Consider the following 23846-nt stretch of genomic DNA (forward strand, 5'->3'; position numbering starts at 1 on the left):
CATTTCGCTTCAGAAGGAATACGTCTAGAGGCTGACATACCCACCGACCTCTAAGTGGTTGGTATCTGCAACAAAAAAAATAGGTGTAAATCATAATGGTACACTTCTCGTAGCACGTACGGAATGGAGAATGCACCTATTCCATTTGCTGTCACAGTTTTACTGGACATGTGCTTGTCTAACCCTAAGAAAAAAAAACTGATATTGTAGTACAGTTTTTAGGCCAGATGTTTTTGAATATTGATTGACTTTGGAGATTGAATGCAATTTTGCCATTTGAATATACTTTCAAATTGAATTTAATAGAGCTATAGATTACATGTGTAACTTGTACAAGAGTATTAACGCTTGCCTAAATAGGTTCAAAAAGCAAATCATCCTTTTTTACTAGTGTTCCTTAACAGTCATTTGTATATAAACAATGCTGCAGGGTGTAATCAGCAACATTGTTTTTAAAACATTTGTTTCAATTGAAAGAAAGCTGCAGGTCAGCTGTTTTCATTTGCCATTTCTCTTCTGGAGGAGAGGTACATAAATTGTGATTGATTGATTTGGATGATTGATGGTGATTATGATTAATTAATGATGATGATTCTTGGTTGATTGTGATTATTATTAAGATGTATTGATTGTGATTATAATTGATTGATTAAGTGTGACAATTATGATTGATTGATGGTCATTGTCATCATTGATTGATTGAGTGATTGATTGAATGATTGATTGTGATTATTATGATTACCATAGATTGATGATCTGATGCGTTCAAATTCCTGCTTGAAGGTTACGGAGGCGAGTCCAGTCCAGAAAGCGGAGGCGACGCACTGACAGTGTCGCACCGTCGAATCGAGGCCCATCGGGTCGTGGTGGCAACACGCTGCAACTGGTTCAAGAAGGCGCTGCTAAGCGGCATGCGGGAATCCATTGACAGGCAAGTGACGGAAAGTGCGGTCTAGTTTTACCACTAATAAAATTAATATTGATGATAATGAAATTACTCGCATCCCTCTGAGGTGCGAGACCCAGCAAAGCCAAAAGAAGAGTAACACTAATGTTGCCCCCGGCACCTCCTATTGGCAGTAACAGCATCCCCCTGAAATCGGGAGTTGGATTAAACCAGGGGTCAGCAACCAGCAGCCCGTGGGCCAGATTTGGCCCGCGAGGTCATATGATACGGCCCCTGGCACGCTACCAGAAAGCCCCACACATACATTCATACTCATACTCTCAAGGACTAATGGAGCAAGAAATATGGTTGGGTGCAAACCTTGTACTCGGACGTATTAATTCTGCAACAGCACACCAGGGAGTTGTCTCTGTATGTATCACCTATCCGCAGTTGTTGTGCACCAAGGTGAATCATTGAGAATCAATAATTAAGATCATCATGTCCAGCATAAACTGTACGAAATTACGGTTTTGTACCGTTGCCAATTTGAACAGTTTCTATCACACACGGAGGCTTAGTATGTAAATTCTGGCCAAGCGACTGGTCAGAATTTTAGCCTAAATCGTGTACGCCATTATTACAGAAACCAATTGGACTGACGGAGTTTAGTGTGCCTGATTTTTGGATGTTGGAATAAGAACTGTGTGACCTTAAAAATTATGGAGGCGGAAGCTGGGCCCCGGGAGCCTCACAAGATGCAGCGTGCAGCACAGGACAAGGCAGTTCACTGTGCGTCATATCGTTCATGTTTAAAAGCTGATCACCCCCCCCCCTCCCGGGCCCTTGTTTCCTATGCGGCCCGCTCCGCCTCCGTTTCGCGGCGGTTTGGTCCACTGCAGCGAAAAGGTGGTTAACCCCTGGATTAAACGAAAGTGAGGTGCAGAAGAATGTATTATATGTGCAGCCATGTCAGTTTACCTCAAGAAAAAACTTTAGTATATTTACTCTGTTGGCTCTTCAAGTGGCGTTATCACCAGCGTTACAAGTCTCACAAAAGTAATGTTGTTCCGTTAGTAAAAAAACACTTGTGCTAAGTTTGTAACATTGGTAGAAGCACCTGAGGTACTTTGTAATAAGGGTGTTGAATTAGTGGAGCTTAAAAAGTGCTGAATTTACTATAAATATTTGAATACATGATATGAATATGAATGCAGTTAAGAAAAGTCACGTTAGGCTCGTAATGGTGATGTAGGCTTTTGAGCTTCTGGTGTAATGAAAATAATGTTTTATTTTTAACACAGAATGTGTTACAGGGACAGTTTTCATGAAATCAGTGTAATATAACGAAGGAGCGCCACAAAAACCGTACCAAGGCCGCTAAGTTAGCCGACTTACGCCTGTAAACTTAAGGCCCGTTCACACTCTTGCAACCGAGTGCGACCGAGAGAGACCAAACCGGTTTTTAAGCCTCTTGCAATCTCTTAGGACCAGCTCCGCTCAGTGCATCCGGTCCCAAGAAGTCTTTCTCGGTCGTACTCGGTTGCAAGAGTGTGAACGCACCTTTAATTAACAATGATTTAATTGAGAGTCATGCCAATTTATTGTGCTTTATTTGATTTAATTAGACCAATTTAATTATTTTGTTTAAATCAGTTTAATGGAATTTGATGTAACTTAATTTATTCAATGTATTTAAATTAGTTTAATTGATTGCTAAATTAATCAATAACATTAATTTAATTTGATTTGATATATGTAGCTATTTCAAACTTAAATACTTTAATTCAGACTAATTTATTTACTTTAAATTAGTTAACAAGTATTAAAGGGAAGATGGGACACTTCTGCATTTGAGAAAAAACAGTTGTATTGCGTTCATTTGGCCTTTAGAATAACAGATTTCACAATTATGTTTCAATGTGATGCGCCGGAGAGCCATAAGAGCAATTTCAAAGTAGGGCTGAAGCCCCGCCTCCCTAGCCTTGGGCAGCCAAAAGATCCGTCGATGACGTCACGTACAGCGGCTGTCTTTCGCGGTTTCTCGCGTTCAACAATACTTGTGCAGCAAATGGTTTGGGTATTCGGGTTCACGGGGCACAAATACACTAGAATTCACCTCTAATTTTTTTCAAGAAGCTCCGTAGCTTCCCTTTAAGTAGTAATTACACCAACTCACTTTTTTAAGTGGATAACTATTTGTGTCCTGCTGCAGATTTTATGCCTCCGACTATCTATAAGATTAAGATACATTGAATTAAAAGTAATTCATTGTGCTTTTTGAGGTGGTGGCTGCGGGGGGATAAAGATGAAAGCAGAACACAGCAAATCTTAAGCACTGACATCGGTAGCTTCCAGAGGAAGAAGCAAGAAGACAACGACAGAAGGGTGGAGAGAGAAAGCAGACGGTAGGTTAGCCGTGTTCGTTTTGCTGCGACGAGTTGAAGTCGTCTGAGCGTTTGACAGCTTTATTTATTCTTATACGATACGCCAAATAAGGCTAGAGAGACGCTAGTTCCAGGCCGTGCAAGCAACGTTTTTTCCACTTCTTCGTGTGTAAAAAAACGTTGCCAGCAATACACCAACATTCGCATCCATGCCCCACCTTTTCGAAGCGGTTGCGATGAGTGGGACCTTTTCCTCCGGATGATTATATTAACTCCACGAGTGTCCGTCGTCGCACCGCAGGAAAATAGTGGTCCACGACACTCACCCCGAGGTGTTCCGGCTCTTCCTGGAGTACCTCTACCGGGGCTGCCTGGACTCGCGGACTCTGGCCACGGAACAGCTGGTGGAACTCATGCAGCTCGGAGACCGTTATGAGGTTCGTGGTTGGTTCCAACTTCTCGCCTTTACCTTCCTAACGTCCCGAGGCCCGCTCACCCACTCGCGTCTGCTTAGACCGAGTTGTGGTCTTTCAAGACGAGAAGACTCATCGGCTTGCTGGCGCCCTCTGCGAGGCAACCCCGGAACCGCATTTTACTAGAGCGAAGGTTTCACGGTATTTGCGAGACCAAATGTAAGCGCTATTTACGCCTCGTTCCCCGATTGTCTCGTGGGCGCCTTTGCCTTGGTTGCCTGGTCCGGTGCAAGCACAACCGGTAATAGTTAGGACTAGAAAGTGCGACTTCCCAAGCTCTAAATGCGGCGCAAGTGAGCTCTGGCAATGTCGTTTCGCTTTGACGGTGACTTCTTGAAATGCCTCCGGAGGACGGAAAAGCATTTTCTGCAATGTCGGATGAAGTGTCGGATGACCGGCAACGACTATTTTAAGTTTTGATATGATTTTTATACTCCATTCACCCTTGCTGAGGCTAGAAGGTCTGGTTTCAGCGCGAGCTTTCTGCCTTTGCTAACACAAGTGTGAAAGTGCAGGCACGCACAACCAAAACACTTCGGAAGTCAGCGAGCTCGGTTGAAAGCGGAGCTTCTGGTCTTAGCTTTAGGGCAAACGGAATATAGGCTAGGCAGAGCCGTATATGTAGAGAGTTTGGCCATTCGTTGGGAAATATAGGAGACAAATGAGGAGGCGCCATTGGCCGAAAGTGGGCTGGGCGTGTTCCAGGGCGTCTTCAGGAATTCAAATGTGACCAACCAGAAGCCGGAAATAATACCCTGGCAGTGGTCGCGAGAAACAAACCTGATAACTGCATTGGAGTAACTCTCGATGGCTGAAAATATGGTACACGTGATGTTTCAATCACGCTCATCCAAAATGATGGTGGAAGAGTGCGACTAGCGGAACGATCGACATAATCCGTACGCCAAACGCCGAGGGTCGGGAATCGGCCGTCCGAGCGGTCACACTCTGTTTGCGCAAAACAGAGTTGAGCGGCGCATTCGTTTCTTACATCTTTCTGCATGATCATGATCAAAACAACACGTGCACCCTATTTTCAACCACGAATAGTTACTATACTTCACTCTTACGCGCTTATTAAAACCATTTACGAACATAGACCTTTGATCAGAACTGTTTCTCGCTACCACCGCTAGGGGATTCTTTTCGGCTTCTGGTTGGTCAAGAGAGCATGCCAAGCCCTCTTTCCGAGTCTGGTGCACGCCCTGGCTCTGCCCGCGCCTCCCCATTGACGAAATCTCTACATATACGGCTCTGAAGCTAGGTTGTGCAAGCATTCCAATTTTTGAATTGTAGTTTCAAATAGTACGCTGTTTGATGTTTGCTTTGAGGTGAACTGCGATATTCATATTTTTTCAAGTGTTTATCTTAGCAAGTTGGCCCCATGGAGCATGCTTTTTAGAGAGCACCGGTGCACTGCTGAGAAGCAAAACCCGTGGAAGCAAGCTCCGTGGGTGTTGCTTCTCCGCGGCACACCGGTGCTCGGCAAGAAGCACATCCCACGGGGCTAACCCACCGTGATCGACGTTTCGAAAAGTACAAATATTGTGATTGCATGCTTCGGTGAAAAGCGCACTTTCAATGTAGGAAGGGTGACGCACGTGTCTGATGTAGAAAGAAGCGAAAAATTTGGGAATGTTGGCATCTACATTGCTGTAAAGTTTTAAAAATAAACTGGGGCTGTTATGCAAGGGTATTTGTAAGGCAGGGATGCCCTGACAACCTGCGTTCATCATTTTTTATTGACTTTTTTTTAGATTTGAAATTGAAGAATATTTGCATGTAGCAAGATTTATAAATTCCCTCGATAAGTCGTAGCTGGGTTTAATAGGTTTAATTTTATGTCAAATCCGTTGTTTACTTGCCATCCCAATGTAGGCATTGAACTTCTTAACGCCGCAGCTGGTAAATGCGAGTTTGATTTGAAAATATTCGGCCAAAACCACTATTCCCTTCAAACTCAAAATCCCCTCTTTGCACATGCCTACTAAAAGTGTTGTTACTCTATGTTTTAGTCGCAACCATGCAACCATCTTTCTGCCAGTATCCGACTATTTTTGCTTGGAGTAGACTTTCCAAAGCAACGGCAGAACTGTTCTCATCAGCACACACATTTTTTCTGTTGTTCTGTCCGCGTCTTGTGATTTTTTATAACGTTATCTGTCACATCGAAATTTGGGGACGAAGTGTTGGCCTTCAATAGTGTGTTTCTTTTCTTTTTTCTCCCAGGTGGACATGCTGAAGCAGATATCAGAGGATGCGCTCAGAGACCACCTGGACGAGGACTCGGCGCTGTTCCTGTTGAATTTGGCTGATCAGCTGAATGCACGAAACCTCAGGGTGACTGCTTCACCTTCTTTTTTTTGCCTCCCCTTAGCAGGGCTTGAACCTTAATTTGACTTTCCCGCTTAAATACGTCAACATGCTGGTGTTAAGCCTTGCGCCTTTTAGTTTTGACGTCTGACATAGCTTGGCCATAAGCTTTTCGGTTTTAACCGAAAAAAATACCGATAAACATACTTCGGTGTAAAAACATGAAATTGTTAAAACTGAAAAACACTGATAAACATTTGTTAGTGTCAAAAAATACAAAATCAATTTAAACCGGAAGATACCGGTTTCTTGAAACTTATGCTCCAGCTGGGACTGTTTTTGTAGAAACCATCGCCTCTTAGACTAAAACTCTTAGCTTTTTATTAGATTTTTTTTCACCAACTATCACCGTTTTTCTCGTCCCTTCGAAGTATGTCATCCAAGTAAACCCATATATTAAAAATGAATAGTAAACACTGACTAGCTTTCACTGATTTCCTTTCTAAATAAACACCATACAATCTATTTCCTAGACATAACCTACCATAATATCCCGAGTCATCGCCCATCCCCGAGCCATCGCCCACCCCATTTTTTGGGCCAATATCGATATCCGAAAAAACACCGAGTCATCGCCCACCCCTTCAAATACCCCAGCGCGGACTCTGCGATCCGCAAACACTCATCCTACCCGAATGAGGCGGCTGCGGACCTTACAGTTGGAGGACCTCCGTGACAAAGTAAAACGAAGGAGGGAAAGACACTTCTTTTTGTTTACGCATTTCCTCCGTGAGCGACCCCAAAGTGGTCGTGTATCCGTGCGAAACGAAAACGATGGAGATAACAAAATAAGAGTTTGTTAACGTAGCCGCGGAGTGTTAGGTCAAAGTCTGTCTCCGCCGAAGTAAGGTCACCGCGAACCCGCTCCTTCTTCCCGCCCGTGGCGACCACGGTTGTGCAATATTTTAGGCAAAGCCAAAGCGTAAATAAAGCGTCGCTGGAACATCCTACACAGACGTTTGCAGAGCGTCCCAACCATGCATTGATAGCCCGCCGTGCACGGACGCACGTATGTACGCACCAAACAAGAAAGTTGCGCAAGAGCTTGCAATTGACAAGGCGCCCGACTTGGCCCGACGCCAAAGTATTTGCCAACGCAACCGCCGGCTTTCACGCTTTCCCAGCATTGCTCTTGGTAGCTTCTTTGGACCGCTCGCTCGCTGGCTCGCTCGTTGCGCCTGGTCGGTTTTTCTATTTTCTTGTGGACTTTTCTTTCTTTTTTTTACTAACTAGGAGAACATAATGGTGACATTCTTTCACGGAACAAACTTTCGTGCTATATGCAGATCGGCGGTGTTTCTAGCGCGTATGCAAGCAACGGACTTCGCTATAGTAAAATATTCTTTCGTGAGCATTTTTTTCTATAAAACAATGAAACTAAATCGAGTTTTGAGTTTGATGTATCTCTTGTGCATCAGCGCTAGATACGCAGAAAAAAATAGGCGTTTTTTTCCGCTTTTTTTCAAGTGTTTGTGCTCACCCACCGAGACATGGCCCACCCCACTTTTTTAACGAATTTCAGGCGGTTGGGGGGTGGGCGATGACTCGGGATATTACGGTATACTATACACTCCGGGAAATACGGTGCTCTGTTCTAGTTTGTGGTGTACGCTCTTGTTTCCCGTGCATTGGGTTTCACTGAAACGTGTTTCTGGTCCGTTTTCCGACGTGTGCAGAACTCAGTTCTGGAGTTTGTGGCCATCAACAAAGACGTTGTGAAGAGTGAGGGCTACTTCGAGTTGCCCAAGGACCTGCAGACGGAGATCATGGAGACTATCACCTGGTTTGAGCTCAGGTTCGAGGCACTTCTCTCTTTTATTTGCCAAGTGGCATATGTGTTGTGTGAAATCTGCTTTCTCATGGGGAAGCATTACTTTCCATGGGAAAAAAATTGCTACTCATAGAAAAGTGGGTAGCTTTTTCTCCCAAATCATTCTTCATGGAGAAACTTATTCCACATTAGAAAGCTTCCCCTTAAGAAAGAATCACTTTTCTCTTTAGTTTGCCGAGTCATATGTTGTAGATGATTGAAAAAACCTGCCCCTCCCCCTTTCCCCTCCCTTAAATTTTTACAAATTCGGAATTTAAGGGGAGGGTGTCACATCCTGACTCCCCCTTCTAAATCCATTACTGCCCATGAGTTACTCCTTGGAATCCGGCTTGAGAACCCACGTTTTGACCGAATAGACGGCCCACACTTCCGCAGGAGTTCCCAGAGGGCGGAGGACACTGCCCCTTTTGGCCGGCCGTTTGAGGTCACCAGCCCCGGCTCGGCGTCTTCCAGCCTGCTCGACATGGACGAGTTTGCCTCGGCACTCAACATCTCGGGCAAGGAGCTGACCGGCAACGGACACGTGAGCGACCTCACGAGCCGCGTCGTGCGACGCTTTATGTTTCGACGCAGAGTCTGTTCGCGTGGCTGGCTCCTAGCCCTCCTGTTTAGTATTTTCGTAACGGAAGAGTGTTGCACGAGTGCTGCATCAGCAATTGGCTGCAACTTGTGTCCTTACCGATTGGCAGTGTTGGGAAGTACCTCAAGTATGTTGTGCTTAAAGTACTACTTGGAGTAGGTTTAGAAAACTTGTACTTTATTTGAGGTGCATTCTCTGAGTGTGTACTTGTACTTTGCATAAAGTATTTTTTCTGGTACTTTCCAAAGAAAGAATAACTCAACTTCAATGTACATTACCCATGTTTTGTCTCGGTGAAATTAGCCTCTTTTCAAGGACCACATGCTCGCGTCCTTGACTTTCCCACTACTATACACGTTTGCAAGTCCGGTCTCAGGGCGCCGCCATCTTCCTCAGTGGGGTGCGCTCTCGGGAGCGGCCATAATCCGATTACGACGCCTTAGCAAGGCTTCGTAATCGGATTATGACTGGTCCAAGCGCACCCCAGACAGGCAAGATGGCAGCGCCCTGAAGCCGGACTTGCAAACGTGTATACACAACTCCTGAGGTCCAGCATAAAGATTCACCAACCTCTAACAAAAACTGGCGCATCGTTGTGGGAATATGCGTTACCGTCTTCCAAGATGTCATTTGGTCGGTTCTGTAAGTGGAGTAATGGCGGCTATAAGACCACTACAAATACATGCCTTATAGGTTGATTGTGTTAAATAGTTTGTCAGCGAGAGTAACACAACTACTACTCTGTGGCCACTTGACTTTATCCAGTATTCGCCGCCATTTCCGAAAACAACTGATGCACCCCCGATTACCCCTGGGGCAATGCATACGAGTTAAATAAACACTGAATGAAAGGGCACTATTAAAATTGTGTTAAAAAGTACTTGCATTGTACTCTGAAAGTACATTCTATTTATTGTACTTTACATCAAGTACATTGCACCTGGTGTACTTACTATTTTAGTTGAAATACCGGTACATAACCTCTCGTTTACTTTGTAAGTTACTTTGAGCACTTTGTGGATGTACTTTACCCAGCACTGCCAATTGGACACAGGATTCGGCTGATAGATGACGCAGTACCCGCGTCCAATCTGCGCCTGGTAGGCAACATAAAAAATATGTCGTGCACTATGGCCTTGTCACCTGTTAGGCGTTGAGTGAGTGCGCTTGCACATAGTATTAGGGCAAAGGAGTTGCAGGCCACTCCAAGCACAACTAGACATACTGGTTGATTGATTAGACGTATTGGCATCATGTGGTGAAGGCGGTGCGACCCGATAAAGCACTATTAGACAAATGGGCGTATCGGTTAATGGGTTTATTGAGTAGACCAGTGGTTCTCGACCATTGATGTTGATGTTTCGGAAATTTCTTGTGAATCGGCGATGATGCAGGACCCTGTTCGTGGTGAGGTTAAGGGTAAGGTATAGGTTAATTATGATAATGATTTAATAAATGCATATAACTAAGGGCTAATATGAAGTAGACTTTACCCATCGACAGATACACGAGAAAACTCGCGCGAAAATTAGTTTCTTCTCAATCTGAAAAAAAAAAAAAAAGACAACTTTTATTGCTGGTGCTTGACTGATGAGGCAGGGCTTAGCAACCCCAAAGGTTTCTTAGACCCCCATTTGAGAACCAAAGGAGTGGACATTGCAGAGAGAGATGAGGCCCACTTGCACTAGTCAGCATATTGATTAATTGACTGCCTCACATCAACGGCGTAGGGCAAAGGAGGGGTGGCATATGTGAACACTAATAGAAAAGTAAATGTGCTAGTTAATTGACTGATTAATTGACTAGACAATATGAACTGAGGGGTATGGCCCAACATTGGGCCTATAGGCATATTGGTTGATTGATTGATTGATTGGCAACATGGGGTAAAGGCGGTAGAGCCAATTTTAACACTAATTGAAGAGTACACACCTTGATTGATTAATCAATTGACTGGTTAGCATTGACAACACAGGGTGAGATGTACAGTCTACTGCAGCACTAATGGCCATATTGTCAATTGATTGATTGGCTGGATAGCATCAACAACACAGGGCACAGGAGGTAAAGCATGTTAGTTAATTGATTGACCTATTGACCAGACAACACAGAGTGAAAGGTGTGGCTCACTCCGGCACTAACCACACACATTGGTCAATTGATTGATCGGCTGCCTGTTATTGACAACACGGACGAAGGACGAGCAGCCCTTTCCATTGCCCAATAACACGAATAACCATATTGGTTAATCGATCGACCGACTGATCGATGGACCGGTCGGCGTTGACAACGCAGGGCGAGCGAGGCGCGGCTCAGTCCAGCAGCTGGAACTCCTTGGAAGAGCTGCCCCTGACCCACGACTCGGCACAACTCGAGGTGTGCGTGGAACAACTCCGCGACGTCGTCGGCGAGGCTGTCCCCCGGGAGGCCCTCGTGCAAGTGTCCCTGGCCGCCGACTACGACGTCAACCGGGCTCTCAACTTCTTCTTCGCCTGAGAGCCTGCATTGTGCTGCAGCGCGAGTCACGGCCCGAGCTGAAACCAGCGGTCGTAGCGAGTTGCCTTTTGTTTGAATGCGGCTGCCTCTCGCATCGCAGGTTTCTGCGTCGGAGAGAGATATTCTAGGTGTCTCTCTCTCTCTCGCGATTACCTCCACGGGTTCATCAAATGCTCACCGCGGCGTCTTGAGTATGATAAATCCTACTTTTACGGATGGAAATGAGACGGACATCGGACTGCCAATTTTGACAGTGTCGGCGTAAGGACGCGACGATTAACAAGCTTCCACCGCGCTTTCTACGCACACTATCGAGACTGTCGCTGGCAGTCAATGATCCCGGTCATGACGTCCCGGTTAGGAGTCGTGCGAGAGAGCCACCGAAACGTCTCATTGCCAATGGTCGCCTCTGCCTTTTGCTCTCTCGCGGTAAAGGCACTCGACAGAGCCACCTTCCGGAGAGATGGGTCGCGAGCAAATTTGTCGCCGTTGTCTAGTGTCGACTTGTGAGAACTTGGGTTCGAGATTTTGCCCTGCAACGAAGGACGGTTCTTGTTGGTCGCTCATGGCGTTGAGGTCGTCGTTGAGTGCATTCGCTTGTGGGCAAGTTTGTCGGCGGATTCGTGACTGGGGTCGCGAGGCCCGACTTTCTGGTCTTGGGTGTAAGGCCTCGTGTTGAGTTTTAAACCTTTGTGCGACATTTCGAGGTCAATTTTAGGGTGTCTTAGGAATTGAGTACCTCGGATCGGGTTCCTCGGTTTGAGGCAGTCTTAACTCTGAAACTATTTTTGTGGTTAGCTTGACAAAGGTCAACAACTTGGGAAGCTCTGTTCCTAGAACCCCCTGAATAGGCGGGCTTGCTACGAGGTAATTTGGATGTTGCGTTGGTTTCAGAAACAATCACGAGCTTTGAGAGCTGCTGCTTTTAATTCAGAGATGGCCTTAGAGCAGCCATGATCAAGCTAGCTGTTCAAGGTCACGATGATAGGCGACTTTCAACGACCTGCCGCATTTTAGATCAATTTAGATAACTTGAGACACTCCAAGAAAATAGTTTGCTGACCGGCACAATGACAACGACACATCTTTAGGAAGTGCTGATGAGAGCTCTATTTACTTGGGTTTTATTTTATCCTCATTTAATTGAAGGACAGAAAGGTTGATGTTTTCCCAGCAGTATGAAGTGGGCAGCCTGCCTGGAACGTATCGGGCCACATCACCCACTCCGACTGCATTTCCGAAGGCCTGATATTTGTCATTGAGGGGAAAAAAGATATATTAAGGGTCGCACATTATCAGGGGCACATTTGCAAGGACTGTAACTTGCTTTACATGAGGTTGGTGTACAGCCACTAAATGTTACATATTTACATTACACATGCATCACATAACTAAACTGTGTACTAGAGGAAGTTTTTTTGTTCTGTTTTTTTATTTCCGCAGCCCAGTGGAAAGCTTTGCTAAACTTCAATTTGGAGATGAGAACATCTTAGAGAGCAAGCACGAAGCTAAGCAGGAGCCCCGCGAAAAGCGTCAAACTAAAATGCCCAAAACACGTCTCCTTGCGGGGGACGGCTTGTTTGATGTGTAACTTGACCTTGACGTGTCCTAGTTAACTTGCAAAGCCAGTGGGGCAGCAGGTGTTGTTGTTTTTGCACTCGCAGTGTTCAAAGCACTCGTTACAACGCGTTTCTCCGTCTTATAGCACGACAATACATTGTTTGTCTCTGTGTGTGTGTGTGAACATGCCTTTTGGAAGTTTTATATAGAACTCTACATGTGCAAGGGAGAACAGAGCCGCTTGAGAACAGTTGTGATAGCACCATTTCAGTCTGTTCGAGGGCGTGCGCTAGCGTCGGCGACGACGATTTAGCATTTCCGAAAGCACCACGTACCCCGTCACTTTAAAGGTTCGAAAGATCACTTACTAGTGCTGTTGTGCTCTGGAGTTATCTCTTAATCTCTCATCACCCCAAGACCCTATCATGTTGGGAATTCTGAAATCAACCTCTCCTTTTGCACACGAAACGCGTAACGTTTGGAACCAAGATTTATTGCAAGGACAGAAGGATACATGCACTGCAGAGGACACAATGATTAAGGACAGTTCTTAACAGCCATGTCTCTACGATTCTTCATTTAATATTCCTCGGGACCATTACCGCCCTTCCTTCCTTAACCCGGCCGCACTTCTACCTGCAATGCGTTGAGTGGTGTTGACATACATAGTCTACCATACGGACGGACAGCATGGTCCCATAAATGTCCCGGTGACGTTCGGGGGAATGAAACGACATCCTGAAGACGTCCTTGAAAGCACGTGTCCTGTCAGGGTATAGCCACTGTTTGAGCGAGCCAGCTTCCTTCGTTTTAGTTACGCATTCGATCAAGCAAATGCGTCCGTGGTGCTCTTTGCTCCGTGGTTTCTCTGCAGCACACAGGTGCAATAGGGAAAAGTATCCTGCCCTGTCGCTTTCCCCGTGGTATTGTGGCGCACTGCGGGAAAGCGTCTCTCTGCGTCACTTTCTCGCAGAAGGCTTGGCTGGTGTCGGAAAGGGATTTGTCTGTTTGGCTGTGTGGTTGAGGTGAAGAGCTCCTTCCTAAATGTTTTCTTTGTGTTCCAACGTTGGGAGACCAGACTGCCGCTATTCGTTGAGCGAGTATGATAGTGTCTTCTGAGTGGCTGTTACCTGCTTTATTTGTCTGTTCTCTTTCCTAAGGCGCAGGCATTGCAAACGGTAGACTACGCCGAGATTCATTTTAAACTCTCAAGGTACAAAGCGCTGTGCCATCGCCACCGAGAGCAGTTGTCAAGGCGAGAACTGCAGGGTTATGTAGAGAGAAGGAAACTCGGTTTTTCATCCCGCATAAATAAACTTTGCGTCGCAGTAGGCTGAAACTCTGTGAGAATGTGACGCTAGCGGTGGTCATAGAATGGAAAAGTTTGAGCAATGACGTTACCTGGATAAAAAGATAGAAAAGAAAAACAATCTCTCGGCGAGCTGACGTCCACCTAAGCCTAGTATTCATCAAACTGAAATTTGAAATTGTGGGTGCCTGTAGGATTTATTTTAGTCAAAGAACTTGTCGGTAAGAACGAAAACAATGTCATCCTTCTAACTGGCACGCTTTTTTCTCTGAAATAATTGCTACGGGACCCTGCGATTTCAAATTTCGGTTTGATGCTGAATATTAATCGGGCCTAGTGGACGTCGGCTCGTAGAGAAATTTTTTTTCTTTTGTATCTTTCGATTTAGGTAACATCATGTGCTTTAGCATTTGATCTCTACCGCTAGCACCACAATCTCGCGTAGTTCCAGCTTTCTGCGATGCGTAGTAGTTTATTTCTGCGGGCGGATAAACCGGGTTTCATTTTGAATGTCTAACCCTGTCTGAGCATCGGATCTGATGGCACCTATCGCTCGGAGCGTGTGACGTTGTAGTAGTACCTGTGTCACCATAAATCGTAAGGATGAATGAGCTTGTGCAGCTTCCAGGCAGCTAACTTTGGCAGGTCAGCCTCTTCTTCTTCTTCAACTCCTTTTTTATTGTGCAGGCATAAGCGTCTCATCGTGTTACCTAGTCTCTCCGCAGTTTTTGGAACTAGGCGGGTTCCGTCATTGCGACGACTGTGAACCGACCAGCCGAACCTCTTACGCGGGGCCGGATGGGTGACAGTTTTTACCTAGTGTCTTAAATTGTCGGTATTGTACCGTATAGATGTTTGTGTGTGTGGTTTGCTTTTATTGTTGTGCGTATGTTCTGCCTCTTTTTTTTTTTTTTTTTTTGCTGGCAAAGTTTTTTTAAGTGGGATGCACCTTGAGCTGTTCGGTCACCTGCAAACAAAAATGGTCATGCTCGTATCGACGGAAATTGGAAGGCTACGACTACTTCAATGTGCCTCACTCTGCCGCCATATGACGTGCTACTCTGCAATGTGAAAATGGTCACGGCACTTGTAGGGTGCCTGGACAGTTTTTGTTCGGGCCCGTACATCACGAGTCAACGTTTCCGTGTGTTGAGCGCTGTGCTCGAGTTTACAATGCGGCAGAATTTGTCTATTTTTTAGGTATTAAAAGTCTGCAAAAATATAAATGGAGGAAGAAAAAGGCTTGAAAGCTCTTCCTAGCCTAGTCAGAAAAGGAGTTGTGCATTATGAGTTAGTAATTTGAATTTATAGCTCCTTCCCTAGTTTAAATCATCATAAATGACCCACAAACACAGTGTATCGCGAAGATAGCACTGTCAAATCGAAGCAAGGAAATTTCATGGCTGTGCTATCACAAGCTCTCTGACTGTGCTTTAGTGCCATTTTAAACTCCCTCGCTTTGCATACCTCTACAGTCGCAAGCCATTTGATTATACTTTAATGCCATTTGCAGCTTCCCCACGTTACGCATATGTACTTCTCTGCATTGACTTGTTGCACTGCAAATAAGCATTCTGTGTGATGGGTAAAGTTTGCGAAAGAAAGCTCCACAGAAGTATCTCTAAGGGCACCAGAATGATACGGTTGCTTGCAGGTTTTGAGTATGTTCAAATGGAAGTTACTGAGACCTAATATTTAATTTAAATGATCTCAAAAGAGGCACTACACTTGCAAGGAAATTCAATACACTTCTAGTCTTGTTGTCGACTTGTCTATTCTTGCATTGTTCACTTTGGTGTTCATTGATGCCGTTTCCATTTTTGTTTTTGGGGAGGTGGGTTTTTCTCTAGTTTATGCTTATCTTTTTGTTGTCTCTTTTCTCACAGTCGCTTTTGATGCCTTTATACACCTTGTTATCTCGAGGAAATTATTTTATATTTTGTGTGCCCGTGTTTACCCAGGCATTCCGAAGTGATGCTGTGGATTGCTTGAGGGAGTGTTTGCAATATTTTATGCACCCTTTGTTTGCTGTGATATGTGTGTAATATCTTTTAGCAGTGCCATAGTGGCGGCATTATTAAGAACGATAGACTGCTCCACGGCAATAGCATACTTATTTACCGTTGCTTGATTGTTATTTCTAGTTTTCTGGATCACTTGACTTTCTGATTTCTCTTAAAAATGTTTTCGGTGTCGTCGACTGTCCCAGGCAGGAGCCGGTTTACCGTGCAGTCGCGCTTATGGGGGTTGCGTAAAGTTGGCCGTATCACCACGACCCGTTTTATCTTGTCAGTCCCGTCCGGGATGTTCGAAAAGTAAGGTGGCTCAGTATGTTTTCGAAAATTGTTTTCATTGCTGCTTTATGACTCGCCATGCCATTAACCCTTTGAGTGCCAACTTTTTGGGGTTTTTTTTCTCGTGCTGAACGGACATTTCGGTCTCAGTAACACTGCAGCGTGCTCTGTGAAGGCTGTTTATTTGTATAAAAGACACTTTTAGGGGCAAAAAAAAAAAAGAAAAAGTTTTTTGACGTCTGCATGCCTCCAACCCAGGACACATTTCTCGTATTGTAACTTTTTAGCTGTTGTAGAGGCACCTTGACCTCGCACCCCGAGGTCACTCTTTTGGGTGGCCTTCACGGCCTTTTGTTTATTCGACACTGTAACTTCTTTGTTTTTGATGGTTGTCAAATATCAAATTTGTTAGTAATTTCTAGATCTCGATGTTTGGCTTGAAGAGCAAGGTTGACCGTCATGGATTCCTCGTTCTGTAACAACGAAGGAGCATACTGAAATAGAACTTGCCTAAACAAAACAATGACATGCTACCAAAAAGTGGCACCACAAATAGGAGAGTGCTTTTATCGCTTGCTCACACATGCCACTACACATTAAAAAGAAAAAGAATATTGCAAATTAGTTGAGAGGGCCAGGGAGCAAACTACATCCTGGGGCATGGCACTCAAAGGGTTAAACATACTTTCCATTTAATGCTGCACTGTTCAGCATTAAATGCACATAGCAGCACGCACTCTGGGCACGTTTACTTGTGAGTGTAATGCAAAACAGTTAAAAGCAAAAAAAAAAAAAAAGAAACTGGCTGGCTGATTGGCTGCAAGGCATATACTAGTAGCACTTTATTGGAATTCGGTGCATTGTCACAACAGCTCAAGTTGAACCATAACCGAATTCATCCTAGAAAAATGCTCGAGCATTGTCTTGAACATCGTACTAGAACTTCGGTGTGGTTGCAATTCCGTGCTATGCCTTTAGGAACGTAATACTAACTTTGAGTACTTTGATTTCTCGTGTTTGTCACAATGCTTTAATTACCGTAATGTCCCGAGAGATGCCCCAGCCCCAAAAGATAACTTACCCCTATTTTTAGCTTGATTTGCTATTTTCTTTTAAACACCGAAAGATAGCCCACTCCTAGTAATTATAGTGGCCGGATCAATGATGACCTCGACGTAAATGCGGCAAGGTTGCTATGGCGGGATATAAGTGGACATTGCCGACTGGAAATTGTGCTGTCATCTCTGCTTCACTGTCCCTCGCCGCGATAACGAGTTTGGCAGGAAAACATGATCTAAAAATAGTGTTTTTTCAACTTGTTTTGGTTGCACATCGAAAGTTAGCCTACTCCTTATTTTTACCCAATTCGCCCTTGATTTTAGGTGGGCTATCTTGGGATATTACGGTATTATTTCCTGGTAAAACATTCTGTTGCCTTACCCTTCGATTGTCCGTGGTACTTCCAAGAGTTAGGTCAGGGTTATTGGTCTAGCTTGTTTCAGAGTTGTTGCATTAGCGGTGTACAATATAAGTGTTGCAATACTTTTGCCGTTGGTTTAGTTTGAGCCACTAGTCTGCAAAGGCATACTTTTATTCCGACCTCTTAATCGAATGCGAGATTTCTTTCCTCCTAGGCATTCGCTGTCCACTGCATAGACATTGTACATATTGTTGCCTCTGTGCGTGAACTAGCAGCGAATAAACATTATTTCAAAACCTTTATGACCATGTCTTCGAGGTGTCTTTTTCAAGATCAGCTTGTGTCATTGAACCTGGCAATTAATGATGTATCAATACATTACAGCTTATTTTATCGATAGATTGGCGTTACAAAAACAAAGATTTGACCCAACTCTGACATTGATAATGAAAGATGTGCCACCAGGATAGTGCTTAGAAATGAGCGGGCGATCACGTGGGACTATTAAAATCCAATAACGCGTTATACAGTGAAATCCGTTTAGAACAAACCCACGTACAGCGAATTATTGTCGATATCGAACTTAAGGAAAATTTAGGTGAATAAAAATGGATGTAAAAAGTATGTTTTATAACGAACAACATATTGGCTATGTCAAACTTTTTCCCCCGGGAAAGTTTCCGAAAACGCGCAAACAATCGTCTTCTAGCCTGTCCCTTCCCCCAAAAAAGAAGTACCGTAGGAAAGAAAGAAAATTCAAAAAGCTCAAGTTGCGAACATAGTTGAACGAAGAGAAGCAATTCAGAAGGGGAGAAAGCTAAAAAATACATTCTGCACACACACACAAAAAAAAAAAAAAACCCCAAAGCATTTGCCCACGAAGAAAAGGAATTCAAAAGGAGGAGCTAAAAGAAATAAACTCTGCACAAAAAAAAACACAAAAAATGTTTTAGCGAGTTGTTACAAGGCGGAAGTCAAGAGATGTGAAAGAAAGAGAGGTTCTTGCCTTAGAATGAGCTCATCGTGGAAGTTCGTCGTAAATGGTTTCTGCTATATCGAACTACTTGCTATATCGAACTGATCGTAGTGTTTCCTGCTGTTCGTTTTAAACGGGTTTGTCTGTATTTTAAATAGGGGTGGGCGAATATTCAAAATTTCGAATATGAATTGAATATTATAAATTCATTTTTTGTATTCGATTCGTAAACTAAATCTTTGGTAATTTTTGAATATTCGTCGCAACACGAATATTCGAAATCAATCGAATATTCGAGATCGTTTTCACAAGCGAAAGTTTTGCTTTCGTCTTCAGTTTCACTAAGTAAAGCCCATTGGGGGGAGGGGGGGGGGGGGGGACAGTGACATAGCTGCATGGCAGCTTCAACCTAAACTGGTGGCTCGGTGTCGGTAGCGGTAAGCTGCGAGTTTCTGTTCCCTTGCGACTCCTGACTTTTTTAAACTGCTCACTTTCGCGGTCGCCCACCCGTGTTATGGCGGATGGAGGTGTTTGCGGGGAATTGTCTGCGAAGCGGAGAAACGAGCGGAAAACGACACAAAAACGAAGAGAGGGGCGCTATTGGGAAATATTTTGCGAGGGTGACGGCATCAATGGTGAAATGTACTGCATGCGAGTCAATGCTTAAAGCACCCACAGGTACGACAACGCCCCTTGTCAACCATCTCAAAGTACATCCAGCGTTGTTGAAAGAGTGTCGTGAGATTACCGCTGGTACGCCAGGAAAATATCATCCGATGCCGACGGACTTCGTGCGCCGCGCGGAGCCCGTGCCAGAAAAGAGGGTGCAAGCGCCAAATAACAAGGAGGCCGCCATGGTGGCGCTTGATTTACAGCCTTGCAGCATTGTGGAAGACCGCGGCTTCAGAGAACTTCTGACAGAAGCCGTTCCCAACTATCGCCTGCCATCCCGCTCTACACTCTCGCGCGTGCCTGTGCCACTGATGTATGGCGTGAGAAGGTGAAAGCAGAGCTCAACAGTGCCTTTGAAGGTGGCACTACCGCTGTTGGCTTCACAAGTGACATGTGGGCATTGCGCGCTAACGAAAGTTACGTGAGCTTCACCTGCCACCTTCTCACTCCAAAATTTATGATGAAGCAATTCACATTGAACACTCGACACACGGCTGCCAGTCACAGTGCTGTGAACATTGCAACTATGCTGGAAGAAATGTGCCGTGACTGGGAGACACCCAATGAATGTGCGAAGTTCATCATAACGTATAATGGGTGCAACATCCGTGCTGCTGTAAGGAGACTTCCGTGGACTGAAAGAGCGTGCTTCATGCATACGCATCAACTGGCGATTAATGACGCGAGATCCCGTTCGCCGGCCATTGATCGCCTGTGCAAGAAAGTGAGGCATATTGTGGAACATCACAAGTACAGTTCATCAGCCTAGAAAAGGTTTGAGGAGTGCCAAAAGAAAATGGGAAAGGACACACTACGTCTGGTGCAAGACGGGGAGACGAGATGGAATAGCCAATACCTAATGTTGTTTCTCCTTCTGGAACTAAAAAAAAAACAGTCACTGTGGAGCTTGCTAGACTGTGACATCGATGGACTTGATTCATTAGAGTGGAAAGATGCTTCTGAATACATACAGTCGTGCGCGATACGAAGGTGAACGCCGGGTTGTCGACCGCTTCGTGCTATTAGCGCCATGACGCGACTGCCGTGGCAGCCACGTCATGGCGCTGATAGCACGGAGCGGTGGACGGTCCGCGGTGTTCACCCTTGTCGGTGATGGGGAACTGTCGGCCTTTAACGAGGAGGTCTAACCTTCTTGTTAAAGGCTGACGTACAACCTCGGTTTTCTGCAAGGAAGATAATCCTCTTACCGCTCCCCCTTTCCTAAGCTGCGAGGAGACCCAGGTGGGGCAAGGTAAAACGTGGAGAGGATATAGAAAAGGAGGAGGCGGGCAAAAGTGGAAAGCGCGAAGTGTACGTCGGTGTTTAAGATATCAAAGTCTGGCGAAGCTTTGCACCAAATACTGGGCAATACATCAGTGCCAAATAAAAAAGTTTTTTTTTTTTTTTTTTTTTTGCGGTTGGAGGCGTAGTTTTTATTTGGAGGGAGCACCTCCTACCTGACCATGTGCAGCAGTTGATTTCTCTGCATGACAACTTGTGACCTTCCTTACACCTAGTATTTTCGTTTTTGTGTTTTTATCCTCGTTACCACCAGTGAGGCACTGGTGTGAACGAGAATAAAATACAAAAACGAAAATACTAGGTGTAGGGAAGATCACAAGTTGTCATGCAGAAAAATCAAATCTGCAATTCAAAAATAAAAATATTTAAAAGAAAAAAAAGACATGTGAAGATAAAAATGCTGTGAATAAATGCACCGTGCCTTCGACTATTCAACCTTCGATAACATATTCGAAGCTAACTATTCGTATTCGATTCGTATTCGAAAATATTAGCATTCGCACACCCCTAATTTTAAATTTTGATAATTGATGAAATACAACAAAACAAAAAAACGCAACTTTCCAAAACGTAATGGTGCGGCTTATACGCGAGGCTAAATTTGAGCGAAGTGTTTTATTTTTGTTTGTCTGGTCTACTCCAATGTGCGTAAACAATTTATAAAGTAATTGTTTCTATAGGAACTCAATTATACTGCGCTTTAACATCTGGTGAATCATCGGCAAGTCCATATTTCGCTTTTTAATTTTTATTCGATATATCTACCAGCGCCATAATGTCAATGGGGACAGTGTGGGTACTACGGTACTATTCAGTCGCTGGTGCTTCATGGCGTTCCGCTCCTGACATGATCAGACGCTTTTGTAGAGTTCGCATTGCCTGAGGAAAAACAACAAACCTAATCGAGATTAGAGATCGACGCAAATATGGATTTAGAAGACATCGAAAACTCTTCCAACGTCCAAGCTGAGACGAGCTTTGAGGTTCAGCTATACATTTACGATCTTTCACGGGGCCTGGCCAAGTCTCTCACACCGCTGTTTTTAGGTGAGTTGTCAGATTTCAGCACCCCATTACCCTCGATTTCTATCATAAATTCGCCAAACTCACGGTCGTGACTTAGGGATCGTGACCTTTAACTTGACTTTCAATGGAGGAGCACGCGGCGCTTGTTTATTTGGAGAGAAAGCTTTGAAAATAATCAGCGAGCGTACTGAGCGCTCCGTGATGTGGGAGGGAGCGTGTTTATTTTTAGGTTGTAGCTTTTTGGGCATCTCTGATTTCGAGCAGACTTTGTTATGTGCTTTTTTTTTTTTTATTATAAATAAACTTGGAGGGGGTTACATTTTGTTACCGAACGCGAGTCGATCCATGTAATGGTGTTGAGAGGTCGAAAAATCACTTCGTCATGCCCGTGTCGTTTTGCCGGTGTCAAGAACTTCCTCGTATAAAATTCCGGATTCTCAAGGTCGTGTGGACGTGTGTCAGTCCTCTTCATTGACACCAGGGCCATTTCCTCTGGGGTCTTCGATGCCCAAGATTTTTGGATATTATTTTACGCGCGTTTGAAACAATGTATGACTTCTCTTGGCGCGTCCCTGTTTTGTTTTGGACAAATTTGATAGGCGTGCAAAAATAAGAATGACCAGAATTTATATGATTTTCTGAATAATCAAAATGGTACTAGAACCGCATGTTACGAATACGAACCTAGGCCCCTTGTATAAAAGTTTTCGTAAACAGGTAATACAGATTTGACACATTTTAGGATGTGTACTGTCAGTTGTGCTTGTCTAACATGCGAAGCAAAAAAAAAAAAAAAAAAAAAAAGAAGAAAGGAAAATTAATGTGATGCAAAATATTGTTGTTTATGTATTCTTTCCAGGCCTTGACAACACGCACCATAAAATAATTAGGGACTTGGGGGATGAGCTTCAACATTTTTAAACTGATAGTCATGATGATGGAGACAGCAGAGATCTAATGCAACTCATCTGCTGTGGTTCATGAGAACTGTTGCAGTGACCGAACTTTATAAGAAGTTCCCAGAACAACTTTTATGGTCTAAATTAAAATCTCAAAAATTGGTTTAGCAAAGTATGACAGGTATGACTGCCATTTGCTTCCAAGGTGCAGCTAGCTGGCTCGCCTGTTTTTGTGAACATGTAAAACAAAGAACTTGTCTCAATCAACGATCACCAAATGCAGCATACATACACTCCTAAAAAACTTCAGTTTTTTTTTTCTACCGCATTAATGGATGATGAAACTTAGGCATCAAACCAGGTGCCTAAATTTCAGAACTAACCATTACCTTATTCAAAAGTTTTAAGTGATTTTTTGAAAATTTCAATGAGAAAATGGGGCTCGTTTTTTGAAACTGGCTTCATCAATCACCATTTTCCCATAAAAAATTTTAAGAAATCGCTTACGACGGTTAGTTGTGAAACTTTGGTACCTGGCTCGAACCACTAGCGCTACGTTTGGGCAGATAATGAGTGTCCGGCAATGCATGATTTGTCATTCTGTACATGCGCGTACCAACCGGGGGGGGGGCAAGGGGGCACTTGCCCCCCCCCCCCCCCCCCCCTGAAACAGCCGCCACTGGGCAGGGCAAACACTGACCGGCGGCGCCCAAGGGATGCCGAGAGCACCGCCTCCTGGCCCTGGGGGGGGGGGGGGGGGGGGGGGGGGGAGGAGAGGGGAGGAGGGGAGGGGAGGGGAGGGAGGGAGGGAGGGAGGGAGGGAGGGAGGGAGGGAGGGAGGGAGGGAGGGAGGGAGAGAGAGAGAGAGGGAGGGAGGGAGGGAGGGAGGGGGGGGAGGGGGAGGAGGAAGGGAGGGAGGGAGTGCTTCTGGTTTGCCCTCTCACTCAAAAACAAGTTGCTACGCCACTGATTCTGTATTATTTTACTTCTTTTTTATGGGTGGGGGATGACGTTCTGTACAATTTTTAATGTTTCTATGGACTTTCCTCATATTCTCAGGGGGAAAAAAAAGAAAAAGGAAAGAAATTATGGTGCTGCGGGTCATTCTGATCAAATAAAGACAGGGAAGTATATGTGAATCTAACCAACAAATATGAAGAGAAAGGTCTTTTTTTTTTTAATGACATTTTTGTTAATTTAAGTGGCCAAGGGCGGGAGCAAAGCAACTGTCCCGTTAACTGTGGGGTAGCAGTGCAGCTGGACTTTCGGTTTTATTTCAAGCGCATCACACATCTCTGGAGGTGATAAAATAAAGTGAAACAACTGCTGAGTGGCGGAAATGCTCACAGAAGGATGGGACGT

At 44.6% G+C, this 23846-nt stretch overlaps 2 protein-coding genes across 3 annotated transcripts in view; both read left to right on the top strand.

Moving 5' to 3' along the window:
- LOC8028604 overlaps positions 1 to 17911 on the top strand; it is a 40090-nt gene extending 22179 nt beyond the window's left edge. Inside the window, exons 16-21 of the mRNA XM_042294848.1 lie at positions 784 to 931; positions 3575 to 3710; positions 5976 to 6086; positions 7796 to 7914; positions 8326 to 8473; positions 10826 to 17911. Coding sequence (XP_042150782.1) covers positions 784 to 931; positions 3575 to 3710; positions 5976 to 6086; positions 7796 to 7914; positions 8326 to 8473; positions 10826 to 11026 — 863 coding nt within the window. The 3' untranslated portion in view covers positions 11027 to 17911. The remainder of the gene's footprint in view (positions 1 to 783; positions 932 to 3574; positions 3711 to 5975; positions 6087 to 7795; positions 7915 to 8325; positions 8474 to 10825) is intronic.
- Positions 17912 to 21369: 3458 nt separating this feature from the next.
- Positions 21370 to 23846, top strand: part of LOC8028598 — a 38696-nt gene continuing 36219 nt past the window's right edge. For both annotated transcript variants that reach the window (XM_029981090.4, XM_029981091.4), the window contains exon 1: positions 21370 to 21606. In XM_029981090.4, the coding sequence (XP_029836950.2) occupies positions 21486 to 21606 (121 nt within the window). In that variant the 5' untranslated portion in view covers positions 21370 to 21485. The remainder of the gene's footprint in view (positions 21607 to 23846) is intronic.

Source organism: Ixodes scapularis, unplaced genomic scaffold (genome assembly GCF_016920785.2).
Source record: "Ixodes scapularis isolate PalLabHiFi unplaced genomic scaffold, ASM1692078v2 PGA_scaffold6__148_contigs__length_123643588, whole genome shotgun sequence".
Taxonomy (NCBI): Eukaryota; Metazoa; Arthropoda; class Arachnida; order Ixodida; family Ixodidae; genus Ixodes; species Ixodes scapularis.